Source organism: Bactrocera dorsalis, chromosome 5 (assembly GCF_023373825.1).
Source record: "Bactrocera dorsalis isolate Fly_Bdor chromosome 5, ASM2337382v1, whole genome shotgun sequence".
NCBI lineage: Eukaryota > Metazoa > Arthropoda > Insecta > Diptera > Tephritidae > Bactrocera > Bactrocera dorsalis.
The window spans coordinates 16,939,522-16,952,252 of record NC_064307.1 but is presented as its reverse complement, the minus strand read 5'-3'; the positions used below and the strand labels follow the sequence as shown (position 1 = coordinate 16,952,252).

Sequence of the window (12,731 nt, the reverse complement as noted above, 5' to 3'; positions counted from 1 at the left end):
AATAAAAAACAATTTTGTTGTTGTTTGTTTGAAAACCAATATTATTAACAAATAAAATAACAATAATAAAAAAATTAATAATAAAGAAATTTAAAACAAAAATAATAAAAAATATAAAAAATTGTAAGTAAAATTTAATCATATTTACTCGTAAGTGTATGTATACAATATACAATAGGTATGCATGTACATACATATGTATATGAAAAAATTCAAATATAAATAGAAAATAATTTTTATTAAAAAAAATTTTAATTATAAAAATTAAAAATAAAAAAAGAATTAAATAAAAATTTCATTAAAATAATATTTAAAAAATATTGAAAAAGAAATAAATAACAAAAAAAATATAACAATTTCAAAAAAAAATAAAAAAAATAAATAATATATAAAAAAATAATAATTTATAAAAATAAAATAATTAATAAAAATTAAAAAAAATTAATAAAAATTAAAACAAAAATTTATGAAGACGAAAAAAAAAACAATTGAATTAAAAAAAAATAAAAATAAATAAAAAAAATAAAAATAAATAAAACAAAATTAATTAAAACAAAATTAATTAAAACAAAAAAAATTAAAAAAATAAAAGGAAATAATAAAATTAAATTAAATATAATATTTTGAAATTTTTCGTATACAATTTAAAAAAATTTAAATAAATTCAAAAATATTTTTCAAGCCTAGTGGTGGTAAGTTTCACCAAATATTTATAGTAATACAATTTCTTTGAAATCTCTTGCACGCATTACAGTTGTGGTGTTTATTAATATTTATAATCATCTATGAAACAATTCTCTTAACACTATATATAACATATGTTAGCGCCAGCTGCGTTTATGGCAAGAACACTTTTTAGAACTACAACTTCGTGAATATATATTTAATACACAATTAAATAATAACTGATTTGCACAGCAATAAATTATTATATGAAAAATTTAAACGAACCATTGATTTTGCGCGAAATACTCAACTCTTTATAAAAAAAAAAAAACAAAGTTAAGATGTTAAAACTTGCTTTTCTGTTCAAGTACAATTCACTTTTAACCATTTATCGAAAAACGATTTTTTTTTTGTTTGTTTGTTTTAGCTTTTAACCATTTCAGCTGGTTTTAAAATAATTTGAAACAATTTTTTAATTAATTCATATGAAAACTTTAGTTTTTGAAATACATCAAACAAATATAAAGTCATCTGTTGAAGCATAAAGTCGATTTAATGTAATAGAAACAAATAATTTTCGTTATTATTTGCAATAAATATATACACAGTTAGGTTGTACAAAAATATTGAGTAATTTAAGCAATTACGTAAACACACAAAAAAAACATTACAATTCTGCAATAACTAAATAACCACTCAAAGCACGTAGGCAGTGTTTAAAAGCGTTTAACGAACAAATATTTTCAGTTTTATAATATTAGTTCTGTAACTACTGCTAATAACAATGCGCGAAACCACTATTTATTTCGGCTTTCAATAAAAATATTTAAGTTCACGAATGGCTGGCACGTTATATGTGTAGTATAAATTTTCATATGGGAATTGAAAGGGATTGGCGAAGCTCAACTTTAATAGGCCACCTTCCAATGCTTCTAAGTACTTGGTATCCTATAAAAGAGGAAGTGTGAATTATTTATGCTCATTAAGAAATTATTTATGTAGGAAAATCTTACATCCAAAATTATATGCCTTATTCTCGTGCCGGCAACCATCATTAGCACTGGCAAATTATCATGTGCACGTTGTTTGTCAACTTGCTTTCTTTGCAGCAAATCTATCGTCTTATAGATCAACTCTTCTGTTAACTGATCACAATGCATCACATTAATATACTTTAACTTTGGACAGCCATCCAACAACACTAACACAGCTTCATTAGTAACTGAGCGACAGTACCTTAAACTCACTGTTTCCAAGTATTGTAATGCGCAAATATATCGCAAACATGTAGCATCTATATATTTACTACAATCGCAACCGAATACTTTTAAATTCTTAAATTGTGACAAAGGTCGCATGCCGTCATCAACAATGAGTCTGGGCGAAAAAATACGCAAACACTCCAATTGCTCACCCTTTTGGTCAGCTAAACGGTTGAGTAATAAATTAAATGATTGTGTTCTGAACATTTCGGCAGACAATTCCAAATCAACTAGTCGTGGCAATCGTGCTATATCATAGTATTCAAAGCTTTGATTACACGATATATTGAGTTTTTCTAAATTTACGCAATTGACTGGCAGCGCTGAAATAGCTACATCAGTGAGCGCATCGCACCATTGCAGTGTTAGCTTTTTGAGGTCCTTAAGCGATGTGCAAATTTCCACAAAGAAGTCATCCTGTATACCACATTCCACAAAAGTCAGTTCTTTTAGGCATTTTAGTTTACTTAAATAGCGTCCTTTAAAGTATAAAGATTAGAGATTAATTATTGGCAGCAAATATTTTGTGACTTACCCGTTATATCTTCTTCACCCTCTAGTCTCAAAATCTCTAAAGTTGCCAATTCCGAAACACTTTTCATTGCATTGTCGTCCAGCGAACACTTTTGCAAATGCAAACTATTTAAGTGTTTCATATTCATAAGTAATTTGCGTAAACATTTGGATTTTATTTTTGTCATTCCAAAATAAATTCGTCGTACATTTGGACAATTTTTATTGACTTGCGTTACATATTCATTACGTTCCTGATCATTGTAGGGCAGATTAACAAGTTCCTCTAAGTAATTACCAGCCATTTCAAAAAATCGTCTTATCTCACGCGTACTCATATCATTGAGATCGTATTTTCGCAATATTTTGCAATGCCTTTGGCAGTAATATTGAAATACGCTACGTAAACGTGGGCAAACCGTTGCCAAACGCACCTGTTCCACCAAATTTAGTTGCTTGAAGATTTCCAGCAAGCAATCATCGTTCAGCATTAAAAGGCTGGCTTTGGTGACTTCTTCATCTCTATTATGTTGAGACATTTTTCCCTGCTAAACGTACACAGCACACTCAGAAATTTTTAAAACAAATTGACCGGCATTTGTGGCAAATAAATTTCATCAGCTGTGTGACTACAGCTGTTTTTAGATTTTCGCAAAATTCGATTGCACAGGTCAGTTATGAGAGCAGCACAAATCGATAACAGCTTTTTGGAACATCTTGTGTGGGTATAAATACTAATTGAAGAAAAGCAATGTAGCTTTGTTATTTGCTTTTCCTTTTGAATTTGAATCGATTTGAGAGATAAATGTACGGAAGGCCGTAATAAATCAATTGTATATCAGTAATTATATACAGTACACATTCGCTTTCGTCGAGCATTTTATCGAAACTATCGATAATTCATGTCAACACATGTTCACTTTCACAACACAACAGCTGACTAGGTAATAGTTAAGTTAATAGACGAAAAAGGGTAGATTGTTTTAAAAGAAATTTGTTGGAATTTAATATTTGTAGTGTTGTTATAATTTTATAAACAAAGGATAATTATTAATATAGTGAAAAGTATTATAAGCAACTGGTGTAACTTAAAAAATGGCCGATTCAACCATTATTACCACAGAAAACCATGTAGAGAGTAGCGATAGTAATGGAGAAACCCATAGCGGTAGCATAACATCTGTGTCCAACACAAGTGCGGTAATGATAGCATCACTTAAAGCACCGGAAATTCTTGAAGAATATGGACCAAATTTAAAATTATTAGATTGCAATTCACAAGTGGCAGAGCTTTTAACAATAATCCGTGACAAGTAAGTCTTGTCTAATTGATACAAATATTTGTATACTGAAACTTACCAAGTATTTTTGTCCCCGCAGAAACACTACGCGCAGTGACTTTAAATTTTACGCCGATCGCCTTATACGTTTAGTAATTGAAGAATCTCTTAATCAACTGCCGTATTCCGATTGTCGTGTGGAAACGCCTACAGGTGCAACTTACGATGGACTGAAGTACCAAGCTGGCAATTGTGGTGTATCTATTATTCGCTCTGGCGAAGCAATGGAGCAAGGACTACGTGATTGTTGTCGTTCTATACGTATTGGCAAAATATTAGTTGAATCTGATGCGGACACGCATGAAGCACGTGTCGTTTATGCTCGGTTTCCAGACGACATTGCTAGCCGACAAGTGTTGCTCATGTATCCGATTATGTCAACTGGTAATACCGTTCTGCAAGTGAGTAAAAAAAATTATTTTTAAAACTGATTTTATATTTTTATTCATATATATATTTGTGTAATCTATTTGCATATGTACGAAGGCTGTGAATGTACTTAAAGAGCACGGTGTTCCCGAAAGCTGCATTATACTGTCGAATCTCTTCTGTACCCCAATCGCTGCTAAAACCGTCGTAGGTGCTTTTCCGAAACTAAAAATTCTCACGTCTGAGTTGCACCCTGTAGCACCTAATCATTTTGGGCAAAAATACTTTGGTACTGATTAACATGGAAGCACATGTTTAGATTATCTAAGTTTTACACTGCATACAAAAAGATATATATTATAAGGGATATATAGCTATTTAAATTGTTCTATATGTTTTTCCAAACCACAAATTAGCAACGATGTACTTAAAGATCGTTAACATCTACGCGATTTCTGTGTACAAATTTCAAAATTTAGATATATAATTTTTTTCGTAATTTTTAAAAATGCAATATTTTAAACTTTCCCATTCAAAATTATAACTAATTTGATAAATATAAATTTATTTATTGATTTGTTAATTTAAGTATGTTATGGATAATTTCCGAGTAAAGCAGCTCACACAGATATTTCAAATTTAAAACTAACATTTGTTTCAATGTTTTCCATTGTTCATTTATCATAGTATTTAGAATAAAAACAAAATCAACCAAACCTTATTATAATTTGATATATTGACAATTGTTATTTTTTAATTTATTTGTTATCAGGACTTAAAAGTAAAGAACAATACAGACGAATTACAAAAACTCAGATATAAAATTGTGTAAGTTAACATAATTAAAATAATTGGTGCATCAGTAGCTTAATAGAATAAAAAAAGTGATTTCAAACTACATTAGGAAGCCATTTTATAATTAACTACGGTGTCAACTTTATGCAAACCAGTCGAGAAGGAGCGCAGCTGAACAGCTTGTGCATTTTGTATAAAAACTGCTCCGGTCTCGTCCCACTTTTCAGGAATCTCACAATTTTGCAATGTATACAGCATTACGTCAAAAGTGCAAATACAATCCAGCAACGGTAAATAACTGACCGTGGCGGATATTTGTCGCATAACATCGCGTATTTCATTTTGTATACGTTTCAGTTCCTTACTTGAAGTGAGTTTTGTAGCATCCCCCGTCTCGCCATCACCTAATTCGGCCTGCATTTTGAAGTCCCAACACTCCAAAACTTCTTTGGTATGCGCATTTGTGATCACCATCGATATTTTCTCTATCATATTTTTCGCAAGCCAATCTGCAAGGAAATCAGCAGACATAATGTGAACTCAGTATGGTTATTTTTGTGAGAATATTATTACCTTCCGTTTGCTGTAAGACATTTGATAAAAACTCTTCAATCTTTTTATCTTTCGACATTAGAATGGTTATGCCATATTGCTGAGTATTCTCAAAAGTTTCGGGTGGATAAATACCACGTTGAAATAAAATTGAATTTATACCATATTCTGAAATGAAAACCAATACCGTTTACCAAAGAGTTCATTGTTTTTGGCACAATGATTTTGAGTTGGCGCCACGGTCACAGCTGTCCAAGCGTTTACTCAACTCCACTTACTTAAATATTCAACAATAATTTGTGCGGAGCCACGTAGAGTGATGCAGTTTTTGGTACTTTGAGTTGTAGACATATTTATATTAAACAATAACGCAGACAAATAACTTAATTTAGAAAGTACAAGAAGTTAAATTAAACGATTGAATGTAACAAAAGAAAATTCAAGTGTTCAGGGTTGTTAAATGCAACCTAATTTTCGTTTTATAGTACAGAGTTTCCAACAGTAAACTAGTTCTGGGTAAACAAGGTTTGCGCAAACTATTTTCTTCAAATCAAATTAAGATTTTTATTTATTTTAATCTTTCAATATTATGTAAGATATAATATTTTGAAGGAAGAAATAAGTATTTATATGAAAAAGATTTCTCTTCGTTCCATTTATATGTATATCACATTTCAGCAAGACACAACAAATATTTCTCGGCATATATTCACAGTTTTTAATGTTAAGTTAACAGCTTATTTTTGAATATCTGTTAAGTCGCGAAAATTGATTACTTAATAAAAACTTTAGATAAAATGTTATTATTTTTCATAGATTGCAATCATTCTGTGTTGGGCCGCATGCTGACATCTGAATTAAAGTTCGCACCACTGGTTACTTGACTCAAAATTCAATGTTGCCGCTTTTAGCAGTTTTCCCTTGTTTCCGAATCTGGAAGTTGGTGCAAAACGAATATTTATTGTTTGCCTTGTAATCTGGCATTCGCCGCTGTTCTCCTCGTTCGTTCGGTTTTCATAGCTCTAAGCAGAAGAGAGTTTATATGTGAGGTGGTGTATTATTTAGCAAATAAAAATTGGCTATTACAAATAAAAAAATATCGACAAAGTGAAGTGTAGGTGTGATAATAAAAATTACAACGTAATTTGGTGCTTGTGCAACATATGTACATAAATTTTAAGAGTGGATATTACCTGGTTTCCTGAGTCATTAAACCCATAAGATATATCTTTATGAAAGCACGGAAAGAAAGTCAATGAAATCAATGAAGTGCAATAAATGGGCAAATCCACTGTATAAAATATAAATATATATCGCTAAAGCTACAAGTATTTATTGGCATATGCGTATGTTTTCATCTGTGCAAATATAAATTTGTGAGTGAAAATGTGTAATAATTGTTTAAAAATATACAGCCATACCCTAAAATTTACTGTGTGAATTTAAGAGAAATCGAAATGTAAAACTTTTTAACCTTCACATACTTTGGAAGTCGATTTTTTTTATTTGGCCCTATGCCACATATTTGCTGGTAGCGACGCATTTCTTTTCTGCTTTACAAATTAGCAGCGTAACAAAACAAAGCTATATGTAATGTACATATGTATGTATGTGTATAATAAACAACATACTTAAATTATTTCTTTGCAAAGCGTTTTAGGAATCTTCGAAATTCGGAAACGATAAAGAGACAAAAAAGATTGTTGCATTCGTTTTTGCTTGACGTTTAAGCTGTTTTGTTGTGTTCTTTAATTTGTTTTCAATCCATTTACACATATCCTTCCATTTTGTATACTCTTTCATATCTGTTCTCATATCTTTGTTTTTTTTTCCTGCCGTATCCGCTTTGTATCTTTGCGTTGTAAAAGGAAAGCGAATATGTAGCGATTGCAGCGATCCACGCCCGTGCCTTGAATCATAGTTTTTATTTACATGCATTTTGTTTGACTTGCATACATACTGACAACTTTTTCTAAGAGAGTGTGTGTATGTCAGATTTAATAAATTGCTAATGTGATTGCTGTGAAAATAACTTCCAAAAGTGATATTTCATCTTAAAGTACATCTAATTTTAGCATCAAGAAAATATATTTAGGCAGAGCAAAAACAACTATACGCAATACTGAAAAACTAACAAAGTTATTTATATGTTTACATATGTAGCGTAATACGCGACCTTTACGTATTATAAGTACGAAATACTTTAAATCGATCATTAAAAAGTGTAATTTTATGAGAAACCTCATAAGTGAGCTGTACTAATTCAAATAACAAATATGCATTGCGACAATACGAAAACATCGTCAGAAATCGAACATGTGGATTGGAGTACTGGCACCGGCTCTGGTCACCACTACGCTAACGTCAGGTGAGTTGGAAATTAATAAGTTGTAATATAATAAACACATTCTAGTCGAACACTCTATTACAACTGGTTCTAAGTGAAGGGAAACATTTTCATTGCTCCAACTTTAATTAAAAATATGTGCTGCATCAATAACTGGAAAATTTAATTTTTTTGTCCTTTGATATATTATCTGCAGTGTTACTTTACTTGTTTTCCTTGCTGCACTTCGCGGAGGTTATTCCTACTGATACCGATTTTTTATTATTAAATGAATCTGTATTTTCCCAAGACAAAGTGTCACTTGTTTCAAATATGGAAATTAATCCGTTATTAATTTTTGCTAATAGCTGTGTAGTAAATGGTGTAAAAATTGCAAAACACATGTTGTTAATTGAGAAATAATATTCCATACTACTGGAAATTACATTGTTTTCAGTTTTTAAAAGAGTTTATAAACATAATTACATATGTACGCTATATTAAACACATGCTTATTCCTACACAAATAGTATAATATACAGCAATGGACTATTTAGTATATCATTAGACTAAATTGAACTAATTGGAAACTTGTTTATTTATATTATTAAGACAAGACCCAATGCAAAAACATTTAGCTCTTTCTTTTTAATTATTTCAATATTGCATAGAAGAATTCTTAAGGTGCGGGTAAATGGTGACATAGCTATAACACCTGAAAAAAGCTTTGCCGTAATTTTTTTATTATTTTTTTTTTTTCTAATTTCACCTGCCTTATTATATAAAAGGTGTGTAGTGTTAGCAAAAAAATTTCTTTATTTATATGAAACCAGCAAATACAAACGAGCCTATGTACATACATATATATGTACATACTTATGTATGTAAATACATATACCATATAGTGCGCGATACCAATCCGTGTTTGAACCCACCAACTGAAATGCATTTGTTTGTCACTTTTTGCCACTCAAGATAAAGTTCCGTTATTGCAACAGGTTTTTTGAATATATGTATGTATGTACACGCTTGTGCAAGTTTGTAAATTTAATCAGTGCTTAATGTTGACATCGGTAATTTTGCCAACGTTCGCGTTAAAATTTTATTAATCACTGTTACTTTGTGTGCTCCATTACTTGGAAAGTTGCGTTAAAGAAGCAAGCACTTATTTGCAAATGTATTGGTTATCGTTAATGCAATTACCGGAAAGTGATACTAATTTGTAAAATATATACATATGTATATTACTAAAAAATTTTATTGAATATTAAAAAAAGTCTCCTAATTATTATTTATGTTGCTTATACTTTTATATATATATATATTATAGATTTTTTACTTTATGAGCCAACATTTTTTCGCTTTTTAATATCGTTATTAATATGTCCCGGTTTTTCCAACTCTTACGGTCTAAATAAAAGAAAATGAGCGCTTCATTTGAATACAACAAATGACGTTAAACATATTTACATATTAAAAAAACAAAAAAGTTAACTTGTTAACCGAAGCTGGTATTCCTTGCGATAATATGATTTTGATCGTTCAGTTTGTATGGTAGCTATATGCTATAGTGGTTTTATATCGATGGTTTATTGAGAGAAAATTTCAGATATAGTATATATAATATAAGTATACCACACATTTTGGGAGAACTCAGCTCGTCGCGATGATCAATTATAATGTTGTATGTTTTTAGAGTCATCAACATTTCCATCGAAGTCTTACAAACGTCGTGGCAAACTCAATTAATCCTGTTCGGGGTATAAATCTGCATATCTACATTTGTTCGTATATGTCGATTTATCCAGGTTTCTTTTTTTTTTGTTTTTACAAAGAATTGTTGTGTTTAGTACATACGTCATTGAAGTTAACATGTATGTATATTTAAGAAAAAATCACATATTGTTTTTGCTTTTAGAAAGTAATTATCTAATTGCTGATTACTCACAATCATTAGAAGTTAAACTGAAAGATGACGAAGCGCACAAAGCTTCCTTTGTTGTGTTTACATAATTAACAATAAATTCAAATGTAACTGTGACCACCCTGTTATTTCTGTTGATATACAAGTATGTATGTATAATTTTAATTGTTAACTCACTAATAAATTATTATATTTTTCAAGTAACTTTATTTTTTATAAATTTATATTTTATAAATTCATACATCTGAATTTTATACCAACATTTCGAGTTACCTATTTTTCGAAGTGTGAGCAAACAGCAGTCTATTGAATAAACTAGAAATGCGGCTGTTAATTGACAAACATAAAAAGGTGTGTATATAGGTTTCATATGTATCAGTGCATATCTGTATATCACATATACATATATAAAAAGTTTGTAATTGTATATAGTACTCAACAGACCACTTTGATTAGAGCCAGCAGCGGCAGCTGTTTATATTACCAATTCTAATGAAGTTATACAAATCGATACCTACCTAAGCGCACCTAGCTACCCATACAATTATGCACATTCTTATGAAGAATAACAAAATTGCGATAAAACAAGTATACCTAGAACAAAACAGTACGCCAAATAATAAAAAAGTCAATATACTATATACACATAAAATATGTATTGTTATTAATATTTGTTTTCATTGACACTGCCATATGAGGTGATTGAAAACCACTTTTTCTGCGTTTATTTAATAATATGGTCAAATATAAGTTTATGTACATAAAAGCGGGGTTCACCAATTATATATAGTTTTAAATTTAAATCCAGCCTTTACTGGAAGTTTATTGCCTCGAACGCAGTCGACATGACCATGAAAAATATAAACAATATTTTATGATATTTTTTGCCTGAAATTGCAAGGAACTGAATTCTTCGGAAATGTGTCAGCAATAATCAGCACAAGCTAACCAACATTGTTCTAAAGCTATGACTAAATTTTAATTTATTATAGGAACCCGAAATTCTGCAAAATTACACGAAATGTTATAGATTTCAACATTAGCCGCATCGCAATTAAAACAAACAAAAATTTTGTTTTGCAATTACAATTGTGTATTTTTCTCTTATTTGTTTTATAGTCGAATCACATTTTGTGTGTTAATGTGTTAACGAAATCGACTTGTCGATTAGTTGACATTTACTGATAAATTTTTTGTTTACAATTGAGCTTATAATAATGTTAACGTAAAACCTCTTAGTTTGTTAGACAATTTAAAATAAAATGAATAATAAAAAAGTATAAAATTACAAGTTTTTATAAAATTTTTTACTTTAATCAAATAATAAATTAAAATCTCAGTTGCATCTACATTTTGCTTAAAACCCTAGTATGGAAATGTAGCGCACATGAAGATCACATCCTGCTGAAAGGTTGCTAATTGAAGTAGATATACTTTGCATACAATTACGATAATGCAGTACCAATTAATTAACTTCCTCACGCTTTGGCCGGCTAATCAGTTTGCAAATTACATGAGAAACAGAGCACAGCTGGATCACAATTCACAGACAGTAGAAATCTATAATTCAATTCCTTATAGGTGTACTCGTAATTTACATATTTATTTACATATGAGTGCATAAAATAACACAAGCTGACATAATAGAGTAATTATTCTAAGAATTTTTTTATTTTTGTTTACACTACTTCAATGAATGTTATTAACATTAAGGCTCAACTGCATGCCATAATTGCAATCAGCAATGTATTTAGATCAAGGAAATTTTACAACTATTGGATAAATATTTATTAAGGGGCACACCTAGTGTGAAAGTAATAATAAAAAGAGAGAAAATTCTTTATTTGAATTATTTCGCATACTAAAAATCAATATCTCAAAGTGTTTTTGAGTAACAGCCGTCTAGAGTCTAGCCGCTCAGTTCAAAGAGTTCCTTCAGTATTTCTCGAATTTGTTTTGTATAAAATTACCTACCTGTTTTTGATCTAATCAAGAATTGAGTTTTAGCAGACCAAAACCCACTGAAATTTTGGGTTAAGTTGAATTTCTTTAGCGATCTCCCTTAACCAGCTCCGATTTTATTCGCTTTTAAAAGCTGTACTGCGATATTAATTGCTTCAGCATGCTTGTCTCATTTACACGTGCAAAAATTTGCATTCTGCTCAGTGTCAGTTAATATTAATGACTTTTAAGTCATATAATTTAAACTATGTCAAACCAGTTGGACTAATAGGAGTCATAAGCTTTTAAATCCGTTCAATTAGCACTGATCTCATGTTAGCTTTATTGTTGATAGTTGTCAATACAGTCGGTAATCTGACACAAACGTCATATATCAACGTAGATCTAATAAAATGCAAATCTAAAAGCCATAATAACACGACGTTGTCGTTATTAGCGCTCTAGTCTAACATGCATATTACAGTTAGAGGAGTTCCTAAGTACCCGTTACAATGCCAGTAATTAACTTTCATTAGTAATGAACTGCAATAAAGCTTAAAGTGTGATTTTCTCAAGATTATTCGTCATATTTATGCGATCGATAATTAATATAGAACGTTAAAAGCACGAAATTTTGACGCACTGGATACTAATAGTGGAAGAAAGAGTACCTTTGTATAATTATAAGTAGTTTTCAAGGAAAACAAATTCATTGTTTCCTTTCAAGTTGGTATTACCTACATTATCGATTATTAAGTGCTTTGCTCATGCACCTTTTACAGATGCTAATTGATGTGAAGTAATAATAATTAAGGTTAGAAAACTAGTTTTATTTGTAATATATACACCCCCTTTTAATTATATACACATATGTAAATGAAATCTAAAGCGTGCTGATGGATTTCATATGCATATTTAAATAATAAATATTGCGAAAATATTGTGACATGCCTAACCATATTCGCTTACAGCTTGTCCCAGGCTTTCTACTGGTGTGTACACCTCATTGCATATGTAATTGATCTACAACAGTTCCGTGTTCA

General features: G+C 30.1%; 4 protein-coding genes across 14 annotated transcripts in view; 2 read left to right on the top strand and 2 right to left on the bottom strand.

Moving 5' to 3' along the window:
• Positions 1–658: 658 nt before the first annotated feature.
• On the bottom strand, positions 659–3,224 carry LOC105222471 (F-box/LRR-repeat protein 2). The gene is made up of 3 exons (XM_011199817.4): positions 2,464–3,224; positions 1,680–2,407; positions 659–1,614 (listed from the first exon to the last, which is right to left on the bottom strand). Exons 1-3 carry the CDS (start codon positions 2,978–2,980, stop codon positions 1,480–1,482), a joined length of 1,380 nt encoding a protein of 459 aa, XP_011198119.2. The 5' UTR covers positions 2,981–3,224; the 3' UTR covers positions 659–1,479.
• A 160-nt stretch (positions 3,225–3,384) lies between these two features.
• Positions 3,385–4,882, top strand: LOC105222470 (uracil phosphoribosyltransferase homolog). Its single transcript, XM_011199816.4, has 3 exons — positions 3,385–3,754; positions 3,822–4,182; positions 4,268–4,882. The coding sequence occupies exons 1-3, from the start codon at positions 3,537–3,539 to the stop codon at positions 4,448–4,450; spliced, it is 762 nt and encodes a 253-aa protein (XP_011198118.1). The 5' UTR covers positions 3,385–3,536; the 3' UTR covers positions 4,451–4,882.
• Positions 4,883–4,961: 79 nt separating this feature from the next.
• LOC105222469 (mitotic spindle assembly checkpoint protein MAD2A) lies at positions 4,962–5,956 on the bottom strand. The gene is made up of 3 exons (XM_011199815.4): positions 5,776–5,956; positions 5,519–5,665; positions 4,962–5,454 (listed from the first exon to the last, which is right to left on the bottom strand). The coding sequence occupies exons 1-3, from the start codon at positions 5,846–5,848 to the stop codon at positions 5,051–5,053; spliced, it is 624 nt and encodes a 207-aa protein (XP_011198117.1). The 5' UTR covers positions 5,849–5,956; the 3' UTR covers positions 4,962–5,050.
• A 456-nt stretch (positions 5,957–6,412) lies between these two features.
• LOC115065858 (uncharacterized) overlaps positions 6,413–12,731 on the top strand; it is a 28,406-nt gene continuing 22,087 nt past the window's right edge. The window contains exons 1-2 of one of the 11 annotated variants that reach the window (XM_049459202.1): positions 6,413–6,546; positions 7,573–7,865. In XM_049459202.1, coding sequence (XP_049315159.1) covers positions 7,774–7,865 — 92 coding nt within the window. In that variant the 5' untranslated portion in view covers positions 6,413–6,546; positions 7,573–7,773. Of the gene's footprint in view, positions 6,874–7,572; positions 7,866–12,731 lie in introns of all 11 variants that reach the window. The other 10 variants (XM_049459210.1, XM_049459205.1, XM_049459200.1 and 7 more) reach the window with 10 other exon arrangements.